The 23,636-nt window shown below is 50.7% G+C and overlaps 1 protein-coding gene across 7 annotated transcripts in view; it reads right to left on the minus strand.

The window, feature by feature from the left end:
* Positions 1-23,636, minus strand: part of LOC140410527 (probable E3 ubiquitin-protein ligase RNF144A-A) — a 186,372-nt gene that overhangs the window by 85,781 nt on the left and 76,955 nt on the right. For all 7 annotated transcript variants that reach the window (XM_072498745.1, XM_072498744.1, XM_072498743.1 and 4 more), the window contains 3 exons: positions 16,369-16,515; positions 8,216-8,320; positions 1,642-1,702 (listed from right to left, as the gene is read on the minus strand). In XM_072498745.1, coding sequence (XP_072354846.1) covers positions 1,642-1,702; positions 8,216-8,320; positions 16,369-16,503 — 301 coding nt within the window. In that variant the 5' untranslated portion in view covers positions 16,504-16,515. The remainder of the gene's footprint in view (positions 1-1,641; positions 1,703-8,215; positions 8,321-16,368; positions 16,516-23,636) is intronic.

A 23,636-nucleotide genomic window follows, 5' to 3' on the forward strand; every position in this document is an offset into this window, starting at 1 on the left:
TCGTACTAGTTAATGACCAATTTTTCTCTTTGAGTAATCTCAACCACAGTATTCATTTTTGCACTTGGTCCACTCAATCTAACAGGGATATTAACTCACTTTTATCAGGAGAATATTTAAGCAGTCCAAAACATAAATGATCAGGAACAGTCCTGGTTTCATTTACTGAGTAGTTTTTAAATCTGCTTCTTAAATCCGAGACCACGGCCTTCCGCTGAATTCAGAAACCTGTTTTGTTTTTTGAACGCTTCAACCTGTGTGTATCCATTACTCTAACTGGCAAGAGCAATGGGAAAAGCACATTTGAAATGACACAGGACAGAATTTTGCAGGCCCTGTAAAATTCCCTGGATGTTTTCACCTCACCTTGTCCGTAGTTTGACGGAGGACAGGCGAGGCCTAGCCCGGCAAGTCACCCTGCACGCCCGCCGACCTCCAGCCCCCCGCCGCGAACAGCTTCCTCCTTTCCACATTGTGCATACGCCAACCTGTCCCGCCATACAAGGTCAGCAGCGTGCAAATTCTCCCCCTTTCTCTGCCTCTTTATTAAGATCCCGGCGGGATTGTCTCAGCCTGGGGCCGGGCCGGAGAATCCCTGCAACCGGGCCACGCGGAGCAGAGAATCGGCGCCATTGGCGCCGGTTGTGGGCCGGGCCGCCGATTCTCCGGCCCGGATGGGCCAAGCGGCTGCTCTAAAAAGGCAGTGTCCTGCTGGTGCCATCCACACCTGGTCGCAGCCGGCGGGAACTCTGCGCACAGGGTCGGGGAGCGGCCTGGGGGGGGGGGCTCCGACCCCACCGATCGGCGGGCCGGCCTCTCGTCCCCCGGCCTATTTTCTTCCACGCCGGCCCCTGAACTCCCGCGCCATGTTGCGTCGGGGCCGGCGCGTTGAGGGAGGCCACCGCGCATGCACGGGTTGACGCCGGCACCACTGTGCATGCGCAGATCCCGCGGCGCACAGTTTGCGCCGGGATGGGAGGCTGTAGCGGAGTGAACCGCTCCAGCGCCGTGCTGGCCCCCTGTAGGGGCCAGAATCGGTACTCCCAGCGGCCCGTTCACGCCGTCGTGAAACGCAACTGCGTTTCCGGCGGCGTGAACACTCTGCCGCCGAATAGGAGAATCACGCCCCTTATTTCTCCCCGGCCCTCAACTCCTCACGCCCTCAGGAGACCACTCACACTCATTTGGACCTGGTCTCCGTGGCTTTGAATCTGGAGACTGCTTGTAACCCCAGTCTTGGCCATTGCCGCTACTGGCACTGCTGGGAATATAGAGCTGCAGGCTATTCAGATTGGCTGATGGCTCTCTGAGGTTGAACTTCCTCCTGGGTGAAGGGTGGTTGCAGAGCATCCAGTATCAGGAGGGGGATTGGGGGGCGGGGGGGGCTGCTTTTCATTCAGAAACCTGACCATAGAAATCAGAAGAAAATGACTTAGATGCAGCCAAGAACAATGCAACAGAAAAAAAAGTAGGGCAGAGAATTGTATTGACAGCTGACCGATCAACATATACTGTGCTATAAATTAGGACAATTGTTTGAAATTAGCTAATACATAGTTTAATCACGAAAGGAAAACCACCTAACCTCCACGTGCAATTTAACTAAAATCATAATGAGTAATTAAAACAAAATTCACTTGCCTTTTTCAAACTTCAATCTTTTATATCTCTCCATAAGTTCTGTTGCAACAACACATTCAATCTATTGGAAAGATGAACAGTTAAGAAATTTCTAAATACATATTGCAAGCTACATTATCAGTAAAAAGAATCAACAATGCTTGAATGAGTACGTTTTTCAAAATAACCCTAGACTGGAGGTTATTCATGAAGACTCTGCCTTCTCAGCTTTGCCCCTCGCTTGAGGTGTGGTGGTCCTCAGGTTAAATCACCACCAGTCAGCTCTCCCCCTCAAAGGGAAAAGCAGCCTATGGTCATCTGGGACAATGATGACTTTTATACTTTCAGTGTTACATTCAGCATTTTAATTAAAGTACATTAAAACTGATAAAGTCAGACTTCCGGTTGCGGCGATGCACTGCTAAGCCGCACGTTTTGGCAGCTCCCGTTCTAACGGACTTTTGGGCTCTTTTCGGGAGCCCCAACGGAAATTTTTTCAGACCAAACCCAGTGTGGGGTGACGAAGGAAGGTGTCCCCCCCGGGTGTGTATGGAAAGGACCAGTGGCAGTGGCCAGATTGCGAAGGATCATTTGGAGCAGCGTCAGAGAAGAGAAGGAGAAGCAAGATGGCGGCGGATGGAGCCCAGACGACATGGGGCCCGGACCAGCAGGAATTCCTCCGACGGTGTGTGGAGGAACTAAAGAAGGAGGTGCTGCCGCCGATGTTATTGGCAATCGATGGGCTGAAGGAAACACAAAAGGTCCAGGCGATAGAGCTCCGTGGAGTGAAGGCAAAGGCAGCCGAAAATGAGGATGAGATACAGGGCCTGGTGGTAAAAACGGAGACGCATGAGGCGCTACATAAGAGATGTATCAAAAGGCTGGAAGCCCTGGAGAACAGCTCGAGGAGGAAGAACCTACGGATTCTAGGTCTCCCCGAAGGAACAGAGGGAGCTGACGTTGGGGCTTATGTGAGCACGATGCTCCATACGCTAATGGGAGCTGAGGCCCCATCGGGCCCCCTGGAGGTGGAAGGAGCTCACCGGGTCCTTGTGAGAAGAGCAAAGGTGGGGGAAATACCAAGGGCGATAGTGGTGAGATTTCACCGCTTCACGGACAGAGCGGCTGTTTTGAGCTGGGCCAAGAAGGTACGGAGTAGCAGGTGGGAGAATGCGGTGATATGAGTGTATCAGGACTGGAGCGCGGAGGTGGCAAGAAGGAGGGCGAGCTTCAATCGGGCCAAGGCGGTGCTTCACAGGAAGAAAATAAAATTTGGGATGCTGCAGCCGGCGCGATTGTGGGTCACGCATCAGGGCAAGCACTACTACTTCGAAACGGCGGATGAGGCATGGACCTTCATCCAAGAAGAGAAACTGGACTAGAACTGAGAGACTGATGTTGGGGGGGGAACAACGAGGTTGTGGTACAGAAATGTAAATTGGGGAATGGGAGGTTTATAATATTGTAACGATAGATGGGGAACCTCTCTCCTCTTGATGGGGGGACACGGAGAAATGTGGGCGCCGGTGGAAAAAGGGACTGAGAGGGGGGATGGGGAATGAGGGAGCTGCGCCATAGGGGGCAGGGCCGATAGGAAAGCGCGGGGTTTTTCCCGCGCTATGGAGATGATGGCGGGAAGATAGGCGCAGGAAGGAAGAGAGCTCCACACGCAGGGGGGGTCAAAGAGAGAACGGGGGAAGCCGGGGTCAGTTAGAGTTAGCTGATTTTCGGAAGCATCATGGGGGGAGTAACCATGCTAGATGGGGATCTAGCGGGGGGGGGCGGGTGGATTAACTGGGTTGCTGCTGCTGAGTGCAAGGGGGAGTTGGCAAGAGAAGAGGTGGTCGGGACGGGAAGGCGCCGCCTGGGAGATGGGTGGGTGCGCGGGACCCGGACGGGGGGCTGGCCCAGAATAGGGGATGGCTCGTCGGCGGGGCGGGTGGCCCCCAATCCGGCTGATCACGTGGAATGTGAGAGGCCTGAATGGGCCGATTAACAGGGCCCGGGTGTTCGCGCACTTAAAAAGACTGAAGGCGGACGTAGTCATGCTTCAGGAGACGCATCTGAAGGTGGCGGATCAGGTTAGGTTAAGGAAAGGATGGGTGGGACAGGTGTTCCACTCAGGGTTGGACACGAAAAATAGGGGGGTGGCGATACTGGTGGGGAAACGGGTGTCGTTCGAGGCTAAGAATATAGTGGTGGATAACGGGGGTAGATATGTGATAGTGAGTGGTAGATTGCAGGGAAAGGAGGTCGTGCTGGTAAATGTATATGCCCTGAACTGGGACGACGCGGGATTTATGAAGCAGATGCTGGGACGTATCCCGGACCTAGAGGTGGGAAGCCTGGTAATGGGGGGGGGATTTCAATACTGTGCTGGATCCAGGGCTAGACCGGTCTAGATCCAGGACCGGAAGAAGGCCGGCAGCGGCCAAGCTGCTCAGGGGGTTTATGGAACAAATGGGGAGAGTGGATCCGTGGAGATTTGCTAGGCCGTTGGCCAAAGAGTTCTCCTTTTTCTCCCATGTCCACAAGGTATATTCCCAAATAGATTTCTTTGTTCTGAGAAGGGCACTGATCTCGAAGGTGGCAGGAACGGAGTACTCGGCCATAGAGGTTTCAGACCATGCCCTGCACTGGGTGGATCTGGAATTCGGAGAGGAGAGGGAGCAGCGCCCACTCTGGCGACTGGATGTGGGACTATTGGCGGATGAGGGGGTCTGTGGAAGGGTGCGGGGATGTATTGAGAGATACCTGGAGGGCAATGACGATGGCGAGGTCCAGGTGGGGGTAGTATGGGAAGCGCTGAAGGCAGTGGTTAGGGGAGAGTTGATCTCCATTAGAGTTCACAAGGAGAAACAAGAGGGCAAAGAAAGGGAGAGATTAGTGGGGGAGATTTTGAGGATGGATAAAAGATATGCGGAGGCCCCGGACGAAGGACTATACAGAGAGAGGCGAAGACTTCAGACGGAGTTTGACCTGCTGACCACAGGAAAGGCAGAGGCACAGTGGAGGAAGGCACAGGGGATGAGATACGAATATGGGGAAAAGGCGAGCCGGCTGCTGGCCCACCAACCTTGCAAGAGGAAAACGGCGAGAGAGATAGGGGGAGTTAGGGATGAAACGGGAACTACGGAGCAGAGAGCAGGGAAGGTAAATGAGGTGTTTAAGACCTTCTATGAGAGGCTATATAAGTCCCAACCCCCGGAGGGAAAAGAGGGAATGCGACATTTTCTGGACCAACTAAGGTTCGAGAGGGTGGAGGAGCAGGAGGTGGCAGGTCTGGGGGCGCCAATTGAGGTGGACGAGGTGACTAAAGGACTGGGGAACATGCAAGCAGGGAAGGCCCCGGGACCAGGCGGGTTCCCGGTGGAATTCTACAGGAAATATGTGGACCTGTTGGCCCCGCTGCTGGCGAGAACCTTTAACGAGGCTAGAGAAGGGGGGATACTACCCCCGACAATGTTGGAGGCGACGATATCACTAATCCTGAAGCGGGATAAAAATCTGCTGCAATGCGGGTCATATAGGCCTATCTCGCTCCTAAATGTAGACGCAAAGCTGCTGGCAAAAGTGCTGGCGACGAGGATAGAGGATTGTGTCCCGGGGGTGATGCACGAAGACCGGGCAGGGTTTGTAAAGGGGAGACAACTGAATGTCAACGTTCGACGGCTGCTGGTGGTGATAATGATGCCCCCGGCGGAGGTGGAGATAGTGGTGGCAATGGATGCGGAGAAGGCATTTGATAGGGTAGAGTGGGAGCATTTATGGGGGGTGTTGGGGAGGTTTGGGTTCGGGGAGGGGTTTGTCAGATGGGTCAGACTCCTATATGGGGCCCCAGTGGCAAGTGTAGTCACAAACCGGCAAAGATCGGAGTATTTTCGGCTACACAGGGGAACAAGGCAGGGGTGCCCCCTGTCCCCATTACTGTTCGCGTTGGCAATTGAACCACTGGCCATAGCGTTGAGAAACTCTAAGAAATGGAGGGGGGTGGTTAGAGGGGGAGAGGAGCATCGAGTGTCACTCTACGCAGATGGCTTACTGCTATATGTTGCGGACCCTGTAGACGGGATGACAGAGGTTATGCAGATATTGAGGGAGTTTGGAGATTTTTCGGGATACAGGCTAAATATGGGGAAGAGCGAGCTTTTTGTAATACACCCCGGGGACCGGGGAGGAGGAATGGACGCCCTGCCGTTGGGGAGAGTGGAGGGGAGCTTCCGTTATTTGGGGATCCGGGTGGCTAGGAGCTGGGGAACTCTACACAGACTTGGTCTGACGCGGCTGGTGGAGCAGATGGAGGAGGATTTCAGGAGGTGGGGTGTGCTGCAGCTCTCATTGGCGGGCAGAGTGCAGGCGGTAAGAGTGATGGTTCTCCCAAGGTTTCTTTTCGTGTTTCAATGTCTCCCCATTCTGATCACAAAGGCCTTTTTCAAGAAAATAGACAGGAGCATTATGAGCTTTGTGTGGGCAGGGAAGTCCCCGGGGGTAAGGAGGGGGTTCCTGCAGCGTAGCGGGGACAGAGGGGGACTGGTGTTGCCGAGCCTGGATGACTACTACTGGGCCGCCAATGTGGCGATGGTTTGTAAGTGGATGAGGGAGGGAGAGGGGGCGGCGTGGAAGAGGCTGGAGATGGCGTCCTGTAAAGGAACGAGCCTAAAGGCGCTGGTGACGGCGCCGCTGCCGCTCTCCCCGAAAAGGTATACCACAAACCCAGTGGTGGTGGCAACCTTAAGGATCTGGGGGCAGTGGAGCCGACACAGGGGGGTGACGGGTGCCTCGGTGTGGTCCCCGATCAGGAATAACCACAGGTTTGTCCCAGGAAGGATGGACGGAGGGTTCCAGAGCTGGCAACGAGCAGGAATTAGGAAACTGAGGGATCTGTTTATAGATGGGACGTTTGCGAGCCTGGGAGCGTTGGAGGAAAAGTATGAGTTGCCCCCGGGGAATATCTTTAGATATATGCAAGTGAGGGCGTTTACGAGGCAACAGGTGAGAGAATTTCCGCTGCTGCCGACACAGGGGATCCAGGATAGAGTGATTTCGGGGGTATGGGTGGGGGAGGGCAAAGTGTCCGAAATGTATCAGGAGATGAGAGATGAGGGGGAGGCGCTGGTGGAGGAGCTGAAGGGAAAATGGGAAGAAGAGCTGGGGGAGGAGATTGAGGAGGGGCTATGGGCTGATGCCCTAAGTAGGGTAAATTCCTCGTCCTCGTGTGCCAGGCTTAGTCTGATACAATTTAAGGTTCTACACAGAGCACATATGACGGGAGCAAGACAGAGCAGGTTCTTCGGAGTGGAGGACAGGTGCGGGAGGTGCTTGGGAAGCCCGGCGAACCACAGACACATGATTTGGTCGTGTCCGGCACTGGATGAGTACTGGAGGGGAGTGGCAAAGGTGATCTCAAAGGTAGTGAAGGTCCGGGTCAAGCCAGGCTGGGGGTTAGCTATATTTGGGGTAGCGGAAGAGCCGGGAGTGCCGGAGGTGAAAGAGGCCGATATTCTGGCCTTTGCGTCCGGGTAGCCCGGCGAAGGATCCTACTTATGTGGAAGGAAGCGAAACCCCACGGCGTGGGGGCCTGGATAAACGATATGGCAGGGTTCATAAAACTGGAACGAATTAAATTTGCGCTGAGAGGATCGGCTCAGGGGTTCTCCGGGCTGTGGCAACCGTTCCTCGACTATCTCGCGGAACGTTAAGGGAAAATAGATCGACAGCAGCAGCAGCCCAGGGGAGGGGGTGTGGGGGGTGGGAAAGGGGGGGGGGGGGGGAGCACTATTTTTTGTTACTTTGTTAGTTCACCATATTATGTAAATAATGTTATTTATCAGTTACTGTGCTATTTTTATGTTGATTTGTAAAATGGGAAAATTCTGTTTGAAAACTTTAATAAAATATATATTTCTTTAAAAAACTGATAAAGTCCACTGGATTGTAACCATCCAATGTTAACACTGGGCTGGATTCTCCGACTTTGCGGCTCAGTGCCGATGCCGGCGTGGGAACTGTGCCGTTTTACTACTTCAAAATCAGCGTTGAACCGTCACCCTTCCGGTGAGGGGCAAGCGGCGCCGCCGGGTATAACACCCGGCTCCCGCGCCAAAAGCAGGAGAATGGCCGGGTCCGCGGCCGTGCATACAGTGACGACCTGCAGCGGGCGGGCTGTACAACATGGTGCTGGCCGCGCGCGGATCAGACCTGCCAGATAGTGCCCTCCTGGACCCCCCCCCCCACCCCGCCCCTGCCACCCCCCCACTAGTCCCCCAGCCCTCGCTGAAGGCCTCCTGGCCAGTGGCACGGCTCCCCAATGGCGTGCGGCGTACTCCCCGATGATGCCGCTTTGGAGGGGGCGGAGCAACCAAAAACAGGCCCCATCCCTGTTTCGGTGGTACATTGGGATTCTCTGCCCGATCGCCGATTAGGGTATTGCCGTCAGGCAACCGGGAATCCTGCCCATTGTTTCCTGGGATGCAGAATGAAAGGAAGCGAGAGCCACAGCTGCTGAGTGCACAGACATGCAGAGAAGAGACTGGAGAGATATAAAAGATTTGCACTTATATAGTTGATTTATCACAACACGTATAAAACAAAGTACCTCATTTTCCTGTAGGTGACCTCTCTTTGGGCAAGCGGCATCAGGACAGCTAACTGAAGATTCCAGACCCTCTTTAATTAGAAGTTCCACGTACTGTTTCAGACACTGTTGGCAAACCAGAGGAAAGTAATAACTCTTTCCCCCCATTAATTATCCATTTCCCCGAAGAACAGATGGAACTTCACTGTACTGAAGGATGTTTAAAAGGCTGAGGTTTCCTTGATTTAAAAGCACCTTGTGCCCATCGCCAGGTCAGGGTTCACCGGACAAAACTATCGCTACTCTTCCCCAAGCACCTCAGTCTCAACCAGTCCAGCACCAAAGTGTTTTCTTTTAACGTGGGCACAAGAGCTGTCACGTAACTCTCAAGTGAAATTTGCAATTGGCACCTTTGTGCTGTGGATCTCCTGCACACTTACAGCCAATGAAAACTGCCCAAAAGAACCTTCCTAACAACAGGAATAGGAGGATTTTATCCCGACCGTCTAAGCTAGATTTTTAAAAAACTACTTTGAAAGTCTTGCCTTTTTGTTTTAACAATCAAAACACTTTACAGCCAATGTAGTCACTGTTAAACGCGTAGCAATGTATGAAAAATTGGCGGCCCATTTGCTCACAGCAGGATCTCACAAACAACATATAATGGCCAGATAATTTGTTTTAAGTTATGTTGGTTAAGGGATAAATATTGTCAAGAAGCCAGGGGGAAATAGCCTGCCCTTGGGAGGGCTGAAGGTTTAAAGTCGCACCTGGAAGATGACTATTCCAATGCACTCCTGCCTCGGGCAGCACGGTAGCATTGTGGATAGCACAAATGCTTCACAGCTCCAGGGTCCCAGGTTCGATTCCAGCTTGGGTCACTGTCTGTGCGGAGTCTGCACATCCTCCCCGTGTGTGCGTGGGTTTCCTCCGGGTGCTCCGGTTTCCTCCCACAGTCCAAAGATGTGCGGGTTAGGTGGATTGGCCATGCTAAATTGCCCATAGTGTCCGAAATTGCCCTTAGTGTTGGGTGGGGTTACTGGGTTATGGGGATAGGGTGGAGGTGTAGACCTTGGGTAGGGTGCTCTTTCCAAGAGCCGGTGCAGACTCGATGGGCCGAATGACCTCCTTCTGCACTGTAAATTCTATGATTCTATGGTCTCCCACATTCTTCCCTTTGTAAACTTGAGGTCGCCCTGCAATCTGCTGTCAACATCTTAACCAGCTTTAAGGCACTTCTTAAAACCTACCACTTTGATCAAGAGTTTAATCATCTGACCGAATATTTCCTTACGTGGCTCGGTGTCACACTTGGTTTTATCATGCTCCTGGGACATTTCAATCCATTAAAGGTGCTATATAAATATAAGCTGTTGTTGCAGTCAACTTCCTTACTTTTCCCGCCTTTATATTTGAATTTTCTGTGCACCCTCACCAATGCACGGTGTTGTTCCTGGGATCTACAGCTTGTGATTCCTGAAGAATACTGCAATTCCATAAAAGTGATGATCTGCAGAGACTGCTGTACAGAATTTAAAGATTGAATAATACAAGGTCCACCATACTCAGTAGGCTGATGTTCATTTTGCTGGACTGCACTGACTAGTCTGAGCAACATTGGCACAATTGCTGTTATTTATCCCAGTGGCAAGGTTCCCAGAAACATGCTGAGAACCCGCTTTGTTAAACTCTATCCAACTAAACCAATACTGTAGCAGCAAGACTCCTCAAAATGCCACTTTATTGGACCAAAAAGATCCTTAATGAAGTTAATCAGGATGGCAAATTTCAATTTAGGATAGATTGAGTACAAGATGCAACAATTTTGTTTTAAATTAAAATACGATTCCTCACCTGACCTTGTAAAGTTTGGTTCGGTTGCCTGACCCAACGACATTCATCCTGAATTTTTCTATATTCCTTAAAATAATGTGTTGAAAAGTTCTATACTCCGTTAATGTCACAAGGTCTGTGCCGACTCATTTCAAAACTACATAATTTTGGTTGTGTCCAAACAGTGACACCATGCTACTGCTCTTACAACTTACTGATATTATTTTTTAAGTAAACATGCACGGGATTCTCCTACCCAGCGGGACGGGGGTCCCGGCGGGATGGGGTGGCATGAACCACTCCGGCGTTGGGTCGCCCCAAAGGTGCGGATTCCTCTGCCCCTTTAGGGGCCAAGCCCGCACCTTTAGGGGCTAGGCCCGCCCCAGAGTGGTTGGCGCCCCGCCGGCTGGCGTGAAAGGCCTTTGGCGCCATGCCAGCCGGGGCCGAAGGGGCTCCGCCGGCCGGCGGGAGAGTCAGCGGCTGCTGACGTCATCCCCGCGCATGTGCAGCGGGGGGGTCACCTACGCGTCAGCCATCACGGAGACCTACACGACCGACGCTTAGTAAAAGAGTGCCCCACGGTACAGGCCCGCCCGCGGATCGGTGGGCCCCGATCGTGGGCCAGGCCACCGTGGGGGCATCCCCCGGGTCGCCCCGCGCCCCCCCCCAGGACCCCGGAGCCCGCTCGCACCGCCTGGTCCTGCTGGTAAGGGACCTGGTTCAATTCACGCCGGCGGGACCGGCATAGCAGCAGCGGGACTTCGGCCCATCGCGGGCTGGAGAATCGCCGGGGGGGCGGGGGGGGGGCGCCGACTGGCGCGATTCCCGCCCCCGCCGAATCTCCGGCGCCAGAGAATTCGGCGGCCGGCGGGATTCACACCGCCCCCCCCCAGCGATTCTCCGACCTGGCGGGGGGTCGGAGAATCCCGCCCCATGTCATTGAACTGTCCAGTTATTGGCCAATATCTCTACTGTGTGCTTCTTACAAATCAATGAAGCATTTTTTTTTAATGGAATTAAATGAAAAGATTTTAATGAAAATCGCTTATTGTCACGAGTAGGCTTCAAACGAAGTTACTGTGAAAAGCCCCTAGTCGCCACATTCCGGCACCTGTTCGGGGAGGCTGGTACGGGAATTGAACGTGCTGCTGGCCTGCCTTGCTCTGCTTTCAAAGCCAGCGATTTAGCCCTGTGCTCAACCAGCCTCTTATGGAACTATTACTGGGAATATTTCACCTCTGGAGCAGAGGGCATAAGACCAACAGAGCATCAACATACATAATAATTGTGGTGATTTATTAAAATCTTTATTTTTTGAAGTGTCACCTTTGTCTGGAGTTGGAAAGACTTTTAAAAATTGCGGACGGGACCTGGATGCAGATGGCCCGCCTTAATTTCAGACAGATCCAATTTCTGCTGACAGGGGGAAGGAAGCAGGGCATGCTTAACCCAGGAGGGAATCCTGAACATTTGAAATTAGTGCTGAGTTAAGCGGACTCCATTTTGGGTGCTCCAAAGGTTTTAACCCACAGTGTGATAGTCACAAATCTAACAGTAGACATAAGCACTCTTAAAGACCAGATACAATCTGTTAAAGTGTTATGATCTGAAGTTTTTTGCAACTCCGCCACTCATGAAAGAAAATAATCTGAAGTTGTCAGTGAGTTATAAAACTTCTGCTGTGCTGCTTTGATGGACAGACCATCTGGTGTAGGTTAGAAGCAAAATTACCATCTGTACATGAAGTTTCAGTTGAGGTATTTGAGATATTTCCCAAGGGCTATTATGATGCCATTATGAATGCATGGCAGTCTCAGTCAGGATGGCCCAGCAGTCTAAGGCGCTGTGTTCAGATCACAAATGAGTGCATGGCTGAGTTTCAAAAGTTTTGATTATCTCAGCAAGATTTCCTGAGTTCATAGTTTTATTGAGATAAATGTTTTTCAGTATCACGTGTGTATGGGTGAAAGTGTATTCAATTGCTAATGGCTTCTTTTTTCTTTCATCTGACATGGTACCTGAGGTCTGCACTTTGTGAATACTGGCTGAAAGGCTATGGAGGTGCCATGAAGAGGGTGAGGGGCAATGGATTGACTTGTAAGTGGGATCAGGTTGAAGAGCATGGGGATGAGTAGAAAGAAAGAGTTGGCATGAAGGTTACATGGGGTATGGAGGGTGGATGAGGATATGATTTTGGTATGGAGATCCCATGGTGCGGCGCGGGTTCGGAGAATCCCGCCTTTGCTCCGGCATTTCATGGAGGGTGTGAAGACTGAGGACTACAGGGCCTAACAGCTTCTAACACAACTGGCATGTGTCCCAGTGAAGTGAGGTGGGTCTTCTAACCAGCCCACCTCAACACTCACCCACCCCAGTGGCCACCTAGGACCTGCCTCCGGGGATGGTGGACCCAGCCCACCCCTTCCTCCCCAGAGCAAAAGCTCAGTATAACAAAGCCCTTTAAACAGAGATAGATCTGCCAATTTGGGAAATTTCCCAACTGCAATGACAGAAGGAGGAGGCTTAACAGGCTTTAATTGTATGATGTATATCAAGGATAAGGAAAATAAACCAGTTCAAAAAGACAAAATAAATAAATGGTAGCAAAAGAAATCCTGAAGTCCTGGAGAGGGCACTTCTGAAATTCAAACGAAGATAGAAAGTACAAATTAAAGGATAGGGCCCTCTCCACCCTTGACCTGTTCATTTGATTTTTCAGATGGAAAAAGTAAATAACAGACGAACCAGTTCACAAGAAGGAAGAGAACTGCACTACAGAAAAGAATGTTTCAGACAGGATTGGGGGGAAACTAATGATACAATTGGCTACATATTTGAGGGAATTAAATGACAAGAGCCCAGAGGAAAACTTTACAGGTTAGAAACAAATCAAAATATCAAATTATTACTGAGCTGCGAAACCTCCGGTCGGACATCTCTAATTGGACATCAGCTGATGGATGATCTGAGGTCTCCACGGGGTATGTACTATGTGGTGGAGTTATTAAGGGTCTCGGCAGACAGCAGCGACTGACGAGGCACGCCAATATGATAAATGATAAAAGTTTAAGAATTTTTGTAGCTTGATGCCACGGCGGGAAAATTATTACCAATGCAGCAAACAATATTGCATTGAAGAGCTGTAATCGTTATTAAAGAAGAAATGTCATGTAAATTGGTCGGGACTGTTATGTATGACAATGGGGATATGTGTGTCGTTCAAGGACTTTGGTCAGCATTTCTAAGATGTGTGAATGTTTTAAGAGAGGGGGAATAGTGGTAGTTTAGTGTGTTTTCTTGACTTAACTACATAGAACATCACAAATAATATTGATGTTGTTTACACGCCATATTTAGTATATAATGACTATTGGTCCCAAAGCCACGAAGGGATGTGTCGATATTGTACTTTATTTTTAGTATTGAAATTGTGATAACAGTTGCAATTATGTAAAGTGTAACACATGGTCTATTTGTGTGGTTAGGTAATGAGTAATGTGTTAAGATAAGACTTAATTTTTATAAACTGTGTATTTAATAATAGGGAGAATTTATTTGGAAATAGTTATAGTTCGATGTGGTTTTGCGAATACTGTTGGCATATTGTATTGCAAATGTTGTAAGGGAAATGATAACAGACTAAAGGGATTTGAAGGAAATTTGTCAGAAAGATATTCTCTCATGTACACCAGGGGTTGGCAGACATACATGGTTCAGGACAATGTTAGACATTAATGTGGGGGGAAGTCAGGGATAGAAGCAGGATCAATTGAACCTTTAAATTAATGAAGCAAAGGGTGGTACATGATATCATAATTTACCATTCCAATGAGAAACGGAAAGCAATTTGAATGATGGAAAAAGGGGACACTAGACAGCCAGTGATGGACAAAAGACCTTTTTGGTTACTGATGGACTGAGTTGTGTGCTGTTTCTAAGGGACATGAGGAAGCTTCTACGGTGCTGCTACCCCAAGGAAGTAAAATGCTTTGGAGGTAGTGGAACACGGATATAGCTATTGTGTTACCTTCCTGAGCGGCTGCGGCTATGGTCCACGGTAATTGGACTTGAGGAAAGAACGGGGAAAAAAAACACTGGTCTGTGATATGGATACATTTACGAATTGATTTCGGTGCACAATTTAAAATCACAAAACATACATATAAATGTGAAAGATCGGGGATAAATGTTAGTCAGTACAATTAGATGGGGGGATAATTGACCAAATGATATAGTTATGTTTCAAATGTCAAGACGGGGTGTTATTGAAAATATGGAAAGATGTGTCATTTGAAACATGGAAGTCTGGCAATATCTGGTCTGAGAGAAACATGAGAGGATACAGGGAAAGATCCCACAAAGAGTTAACAGCAGCTGCCAGGGAAGGATTATAAAATACAGATAGCCTTGGTCAAGCAGACTTAGCAAACAAGACAAATAGGATTTTGAATGAAGCCAAAAACAATGGCTCACACCTTCATTGAAAGTAACTATCTTAGTAAGGATCTGGAAATGAATGGATGAGGTTCAGTTGAATTTTGTGATAATTCTAGGTGTGAAACGTTGCTAATACCAGGTAAATTAAAGAAAACTGGAGGCTATCAGTCTACGAGAAACATAATTCAAAGCCAAAATCAAAGTCAAAATTATGAGCTGAGGACACAATTGGAAAATAAAACTATAGAAATGACAGGAATTAAAAGTAACACCTCTTGAAGTCAAAGCATTTTGAACATCACAAAGGACACAATGTAATCAGATCTATGAGATGAAGTCATGTCAAAATGTATACTTAGTTGGATTAAAAGGTTTAGATCAAAGATACATTTTACAATCAAAGAAAATAAGAGTTACTTTACAATAACGTCATAAAAACGTAATTGTTAGAAAGAGAATATAAACCGAGAGACCAGGGCAGGAACTACCAGAACGAGAACCAGAACTCAGAGGGAGAGAGGGGAGAAGCAGAGACAGATTACAGTCAGCTCAGTCATGGGAAAGAGACAGGGCAGAGCAGCCGAGCTAAAATAGCTAACACTAGAATTTAAAAAGTAGGCAGAGTCAGCTCAGAGATAGCTCTCGCAGCTCTGTACATGGGAAAGATAGGACACAGCAACTGAGTTAACCAGCAAATACATCTAAAGAAGACCAGATTTTAAAAAGAAGATTGATTGTCAAGTTGGGCCTGAAGGTCCCTTCAACCAACTAGAAGGATCCAGAAGCAAGATCTTTTTACTTTTCTGTAAAGACAGTGATTGCATCTTTTAGAAAAAGAGAAAAAATATATTATAATAAAATAACTTAAAAGTTTTAACCTGAAACAGTGGTTATTAGTCTACTTTACTTACTTAGCAATGCGGGACCCAGGATCGATGCTACTAAGTGGTAAGTAGATGAAATCTTCGGTGAAGGTATGGGTTATACCGGGGCATAACTTGAAAACATAGTTTGACCTGAATAGCACCCACTGAAGCTTGCATCGGAGTCGGGGAGTGAGAATCTCTGATCACCATTTAGAATGTCGGCCCTTTTTGGTATAGGGGGAATTCTAAGAATAGTGGTGAGTTTTCAAAAAGACAACTCAAGCCACTCTCCTCTGTAGCTAAAACCCAGCCCTGAACATCAGCAATGGTGGATGTGGCAACCTTTAATGTCAGTAAAATTGTTTAATAATTTTCCACATTTCATCCAGAAGACCAGCAAATGGCGTGTGCTGGCGTCATCCCAGCGCATGCGCAGCGGGGTTCTTCTCTGCACCGGCCATGGCAGAGGTTGACAGCGGTCGGTGCGGAGGGAAAGAGTGCCCCCACGGCACAGGCCCACCCACCCGCGGATCGGTGGGCCCCGATCGCGGGCCAGGCCACCGTGGGTCACCCCCCGGGGCCAGATCGCACCGCGCCGCCCCCCCCCCCCCCCCCGAGGCCTTTGGAGGCCGCCCGTGGTGCCAGGTCCCGCCGGTAAGGACCAGTTGTGATTTACGCCAGCGGGACCCGCCGAAAATGGGAGGCCACTCGGCCCATCGCAGGCCGGAGAATCGCCGGGGGGGGTCGCCACCAACAGCCGCCGACCGGCGTGCCGCGATTCCCGCCCCCACCAAAATCCCGGCGCCGGAAAATTTGCCGGCCGGCGGGGGCGGGATTCACGCCGCCCCCCCCCCCCCGCCGATTCTCCGACCCGGCAGGGGTTTGGAGAATCCCGACTTTGCTCCCGCATTTCAAATCGTGCTCCTCTGATTTGACAGTGATAGACACAACAATTTCAATGTCAAATCAAATTATACTGGGGCAAAATTGTTTAAAGATCCTGCAATACGTTACACAGCAAATAAAAAGCATACCAACCAGGGTACAGAATATGCATTGACACTGTGACAATGTCGTCATTTGCTCCAATGGGTATTCCCCAAGGCACAGTTTGCAAGACACAAGGGGATCCAGTGCCAGGTCCCAAGTAGGCCTATATCTTGGTGTTGTCATTCTAAGCTGAATCTGGAAGACAGAAAACAATGAATTAGCTGTAACTTAAACAGTTTAATTGTTTGGTAGTAGAAAGCTATTGTCAATGTTTAAATTTGGGGCGAAATTCTCCCGAAACGGCGCGATGTCCCGCCGTTCAAAAGGTGGTTTAATCCACGCCGGCGGGACAGGCAATTTATTGGCGGGACTTCGGCCCATCCGGGCCAGAGAATCCAGCGGGGGGGCCCGCCAACTGGCGCGGCCCGATTCCCGCCCCCACCGAATATCCGGTGCCGGAGACTTCGGCAACCGGCGGGGGCGGGATTCACGCCAGCCCCCGGCGATTCTCCGACCCGGCAGGGGGTTGGAGAATGACGCCCATGATGTGGAAAGCTAGTGTCATCGAAACAAACCTGGTGTTGTAAGACTTCTTAATGTTGAAATAGAGGTACAACACAAACAAGACCGAAGTTAAGTGATGCGATACTGATAGTCTGATTGTTATCCATCAAGCTGACATTCACTATTTAATTTGAATTCCTTTGCAGTGCAATTTGCACATCGTACTGTGGCAGATAAATGTTACATTTGTTATTGGTAGTTTGCATGCCAAGCCTATCAACCACTGAAAGCATGGGGCAGGATTCTACGTTGCCTGATGCTGATATCGTAATTGGTGATCAGGCGGAGAATCCCTTTTGACGCTCAAATGGCCGGCGGTGCCGTTTTGCCGCCGGTTTTTTATTCTCCGCCCCCTACGAAATGTCATTTTCGCGCACCGCACGCCATCGGAACGGCGTGAAGCGCGCCTTCGGAAGGTCCTCCCCGATGCTCCGCCCCCGATTGGCCCAGTTCCCGGCGCGCGGGACAGCGTGTCGCCTGAGCAATCAGGACCCCGGCGTGGTGTGCCGCTGCGGTCAGCCGGGAACCGTGCTGCTGGCCGGCGGTCTTCCACGAGGGCTGGGGGGACTGGTGGGGGGTGGCCTGTGGGGCCATATTTGTCAGATTGGGTCCGCTCACGGCCGGCGCCATGTTGTATGGCGCGACTGCTGCAGGTCGTCGATGTGCACGTGCGCGGCCACGGACCTGACCATTCTCCGGCAATAGTGGGGAACCGGGAGTTTTACCCTGCGCGGCTGCTAGCCCCTCACCGGTCCCAGGATCGGTGAGGGTTCGGCATCGTAAAACGCCACTGCTCCCATGCCGATGTCGGCACTTAGCCGCAAAATTGGAAAATCCGGCCCATGGTCTTGCTTAATTTGAGCTAAATGTTCCCATTTTCAAAAATAAATCAGTTGCCTCAACTCATTTGCTCATGTGTGACAATAATAATTAGTGTCACAAGTAGGCTTACATTAACACTGCAATGTAGTTACTGTGAAAAGCCCCAAGTTGCCACACTCCGGCGCCTGTTCGGATACACTGAGGAAGAATTCAGAATGTCCAATTCACCTAACAAGCACTTCTTTCGGAACTTGTGAGAGGAAACCGGAGCACTCGGAGGAAACCCACGCAGACACAGGGAGAACGTGCAGACTCCACACAGACAGTGACCCAAGCAGGAATCGAACCTGGGACCCTGGTGTTGTGAAGCAAAAGTGATAATCACTGTGCTAGTTCAGTACTGCTAAGCAAGCAGCATAGAAGATAGGAGCAGAAGGAAGCCTTTTGACTCTTCAAGCCTGCTCCGCCATTTATCACGATCATGGCTGATCATCCAACTCAATAGCCTAATCCTGCTTTCTCCCCGTAACATTCACCCCAAGTGCTATATCTAGCCGCCTCTTGAATATATTCAATGTTTTAGCATCAAATACTTCCTGTGGTAATGAATTCCACAGGCTCACCACTCTTTGGGTGAAGAAATGTCTCCTCATCGCTGTCCAAAATGGTTTACCCTGAGTCCTCAGATTGTGACCCCTGGTTCTGGTGCACCCACCATTTTCCCTGCATCTACCTTGTTTAGTCCTGTTAGAATTTTATAAGTCTCTATGAGATCCTCCCTCATTCTTCTGAACTCCAGCGAGAACAATCCCAACCTGGTCAATCTCTCCTCATATGACAGTCCCACCATCCCTGGAATCAGTCTGGTAAACCTTCACTGCACTCCCTCGAGAGCAAGATCCTTCCTCAGAAAAGGAGACCAAAACTGCACACAATACACCAAGTGTGGCCTCACCAAGACCCTGTAAAATTGCAGCAACACATCCCTGCTTCTGTACTCTAAACCTCTCGCAATGAAGGCCAACATATCATTAGCCTTATTTACCGCCTGCTGCACCTGCATGCTTACCTTCAGCAAATGGTGCACAAGGACACCCAGGTCCCACTGCACACTCCCCTCTCCCAATTTACAACCATTCAGGTAGTAATCTGCCTTCCTGTTTTTGTTTCCAAAGTGAATGACCTCACACTTATCCAAATTATACTGCATCTGCCATTGATTCGCCCACTCGCCCAACCTGTCCAGATCTTGCTGTAGGATCCCTGCATCTTCGTCAGAGTTCACCCTCCCACCCAACTTATCATCTGCATACCTTGAGATGTCACATTTTGTTCCCTCATCCAAATCATTAATATCTATTGTGAATAGCTGGGGTCCCAGCACCGATCCCTGTGGTACCCCACTAGTTACTGCCTGCCAATTTGAAAAGGACCCATTAATCCCTACTCTTTGTTTCCTCCATGCCAACCAGGTTTCTTTCCACCTCAATACACGTCCCCCCAATCCCATGCACTTTAATTTTGCACAGTAATCTCTTATGCGGGATTTTGTCAAATGCCTTCTGAAAGTCTAAATATACATCGTCTGGCTCCCCCTTGTCAACTGTACTGGTTACATCTTCAAAGAATTCCAGCAGATTTGTCAAGCATGATTTCCCCATCATAAATCCATGCTGACTCTGACTGATCCTGCCACTGCTTTCTAAATATTCCGCTGTAAAGTCCTTGATAATGGATCCAAGAATTTTCCCCATTACCGATGTGAGGCTTACTGGTCTATAATTCCCTTCTTTCTCTCTACCTCCCTTTTTGAATATTGGAGTGAAGTGAGCTACCCTCCAATCTGCAGGGACAGTTCCAGAGTCTATAGTCTCCCGGAAGATGACCACCAATGCTTCCACTATTCTAAGCACTCTGGGATGCAGATTCTCAGGCCCTGGGGATTTATCCGCCTTCAATCCCAGCAGTTTTCCCAGCACCATTTCTCCACTAATATTGATCTCCCTCAGTTCTTCCCTCTCACTAAACCTTTCATTCTCCAACATTTCTGGTATCTGGGGCGAAATTCTCCCCCAACGGCGCGATGTCCGCCGACTGGCGCCAAACACGGCGCCAATCAGACGGGCATCGCGCCGGCCCAAAGGTGCGGAATGCTCCGCATCTTTGGCGGCCTAGCCCCAACATTGAGGGGCTAGGCCGACGCTGGAGGGATTTCCGCCCCGCCAGCTGGCGGAAATGGCGTTTGTTGCCCCGCCAGCTGGCGCGGAAATGCGGCGCATGCGCGGGAGCATCAGCGGCCGCTGACAGTTTCCCGGCACATGCGCGGGAGCGTCAGCGTCCGCTGTCAGTTTCCCGCGCATGTGCAGTGGGGAGAGTCACTTCCACCTCCGCCATGGTGGAGGCCGTAGCGGAGGCGGAAGGGAAAGAGTGCCCCCACGGCACAGGCCCGCCCGCGGATCGGTGGGCCCCGATCGCGGGCCAGGCCACCGTGGGGGCACCCCCCGGGGTCAGATCGCCCCGCGCCCCCCCCCAGGACCCCGGAGCCCGCCCACTCCGCCTGGTCCCGCCGGTAAATACCAGGTTTGATTTACGCCGGCGGGACAGGCAATTTCTGGGCGGAGAATCCAGCGGGGGGTCCTGCCAACAGGCGCGGCCCGATTCCCGCCCCTGCCCAATCTCCGGTACCGGAGACTTCGGCGGGGGCGGGGGCAGGATTCACGGCGGCCTACGGCGGGGGGTCGGAGAATGACGCCCCTGATTTGAGCCCTCTTTTGCGAACACAGAACCAAAGTATGTATTCAATTGCTCAGCCATTTCATTGTCCCATATTATGCATTCCTCAGTTTCTGTCTGTAGGGGGCCTACATTTCTCTTTACCAATCTCTTTCTCTTCACATATCTACAGAAACCTTTGGGCCGGGATTCTCCAATCCTGCGACCAAGTTCTGACAGCCGGCGTGAAAAGTGGCACGAGCCTCTCCGGAGCCGATGGGCCCCACCTGGCAGCTATCCACCCCTTCCCAGGGGGCTAGTATGGCGCCGGAGGGGTCTGCGCAGCTCCAGCGCCCGAAAGCCGGCGCGCAACGGCCGCCCGAGTTCGTGCATGCGCATTGGTCCCCGTCTCCACGGCGGCCCCCGGGCAATATGGCGGAGCCCGGCGCGGAGGAACATAGGCTCCCACGGAACCAGCCCGCCCGCCGATCGGTAGGCCCCAATCGCGGGCCAGGCCGCCGTGGAGGCCCCCCCCCCCACCCCCAGGACGGCCCCCGCAGACAGACCTCTGAGGTCCCGCCGGGTGGGACTCAGCCGAACTTGGCGGGCACTCGGCCCGTCAAAGCCCGGAGAATCGCCGGGGGTGGGGGTGGCAGGGGGGGGGGGGGGGGGGGGGGGAGAGAGAGAGAGAGAGAGAGAGAGAGAGAGAGAGAGAGAGAGAGAGAGAGAGAGAGAGAGAGAGAGAGAGAGAGAGAGCTTTCAACGGTCCCGACAGGCATTAGGTGGGGTCGGAGAATCCCGGCCATAGTGTCAGTCTTTATGCTCCCTGCAAGCTTACTTTCGCACTGTATTTTCCCCTTCTTAATCAATCCCTTGGTCCTTCTTTGCTGAATTTTAGACTGCTCCCAATCCTCAGACCTATTATTTTTCTTGGCCAATCTGTATGCTTCTTCCTTGGATCGGATACTATTCTAATAATTTTGCACAACTAGACAACATTCCAATATGAAAGTTTATCACAAGATCTTACACCACAGAAGGAGGTCCCTGAGCCGACTGTGCCTGTGCCATTTATTTGAAAGAGTTACGTATTTACTTCCAGTGTTTTCTTTTCTCCAGCAGCCCTACAGTTCTCGCCCTTTAAAGCATTTATCCAATACTCCTTTGAAAGATTTACTGAACATGGTTCTGCCACCCTTTCAGGCAGTACATTCTGGATCATCATAACTCGCTGCGTCATCTCCGCTGGCTTTTCTGTCAATTGCCACATAAATCTGTGCCATCTAGTGACTGGTCCTTCTGCCAGTGGAAACAGTTTCCCTGATTCTTATGAAAATTATTCATGAATATTTAGAATGTCTCTCTTAAATGCCCAATTAACCTTCTCTACTCGAAGAACAATCATAGATAGAACTTACAGTGCAGAAGGAGGCCATGCGGTCCATCGAGTCTGCACCAGCCCTTGGAAAGAGCACCGCATTTAAGCCCAGACTTCCAACCTATCCCCGTAACACAGCAACCCTACATAACCTTTTTTGGGGGGATACTAAGGGCAATTTATCATGGCCAATCTACCTAACCTGCACATCGTTGGACTTGTGGGAGGAAACCGGAGCACCTGGAGGAAACTCACACAGACACGGCGAGAATGTGCAGACTCCGCACAGACAGTGACCCAGCCGGGAATAGAACCTGGGACCCTGGAGCTGTGATGCAACTGTGCTAACCACTGTGCTACCGTGCTGCCCCAGCTTCTCCAGTCTCTCCATATAACTGAAATGCCCAATGCCCCCAGTCATTCTAATAAATCTCCTTTGCACCCTCTCCAAGGCATTGACATCCTTCCGAAAGTGTGGCGAGCAGAATGGGGCACAATTTACCAGCTGAGCCATACCCAGGCCAGGATTCTCAACCTCCTGTTTTTGGCAGGAGGGAAAGCCAGTGGGGATGGAAAATCCAATGGGAGTCCCCAAACGGCTTTTAAGCCAGTGGAATTTTCCGTTACAATTATCCCTGCCCCCCATTAGTAATGGGGTGAAAGGTCAGGAACCCTATTAACATATCATTAGCGGGTTTCTCAGCTGTGCCATCCCCCCACATTAGGAATCTCCCCCCCCAGTACCCACCCCACCCCCACTGATGTGACATCATGGTGGCGGGAATTACAACACCTCCTGTCAAATGGGGAGCCTCATGAAGAGAACACTCTGGGGGGTGCACAGGTAAATGCAGCCCCCGGGGAGAGGAGGTCATGCCCAGGCAGTGTCCCCTGGCACAGGGGCAGTGCCAGATAGCGCTTCCAGGTAGGGGGAACTTCCGATGGGGAAGTCTGTGGAAGGGGCAGGGGGTTCCCTATGCCTGTGGGGTGGGGTGCCCATGTCCATGGGGCCCCCTATTGTGGGGGGGGGGGGGTATTCTATTCCTTTTTTAAAAAGTTTTAGGTTTCCTGAAGCTCAAGGTTACTGGTGGGGTGGGCTAATGTTGTGGGACCCGCCTCCTGGGTTTTTTAAACTAAATGTCAAAAAATATGGCAGAAAAGGCAGCAGGCAGAACACCACTTTCCCGCCTGAATTGTGTTAGGAAAACAAAGGTAGTTTTATATTTGTATTGGTAAACGTTAAAAATAAGGTCTAGTTTTAAGAAGGTTTAATTTAATGTTTCTGTGTCTGGATGGGGGTGAATTCTCCATTCCACCGGTAGTGCACCCCCGCCCACGGGTTTCCCGGCGCCGTGGGGGTGCCTACAATGGGAAATCCCATTAGTCAGAAGCGGGAACAGAGAATCTTGCTGCCAGCGACGGTGTGCCACTGAGAAACACGCGGCTGGGGAGGTGGATAATCCACCCCATAGTTAGATTGATGCTGGACAAAGGTGTTTGTATTTGTGGGGGTTGGTTAAGTTCCAACTGTGTTCCTATTGTGAACTATAGAATTCCTAGTGTTTAGGGAGGGCTACAGTGTGAAGAATAAATAACATGTATAAGTGTGTGGGAGTTCCTCAGTAACTGGAGGCAATTGTAAGGATAAAAACGCTTTTACGTTTTAGTTTTAGCTGAATTTGTGGGAGGTTGGAGACACGATCTCGGGGAGTGAACATCTGTCAACTCAGCCAGAAGAAAGACTGGACTGGACGAGAGTTGCAAAGAGGCAGGCTTCCTAAAGTACAAGTTGCAGCCCAAGTAACCTGGGAATTGGGGCAGAAAGTGCTTAAGGCAAATG

Source organism: Scyliorhinus torazame, chromosome 4 (genome assembly GCF_047496885.1).
Source record: "Scyliorhinus torazame isolate Kashiwa2021f chromosome 4, sScyTor2.1, whole genome shotgun sequence".
In the NCBI taxonomy this organism is placed as follows: Eukaryota; Metazoa; Chordata; class Chondrichthyes; order Carcharhiniformes; family Scyliorhinidae; genus Scyliorhinus; species Scyliorhinus torazame.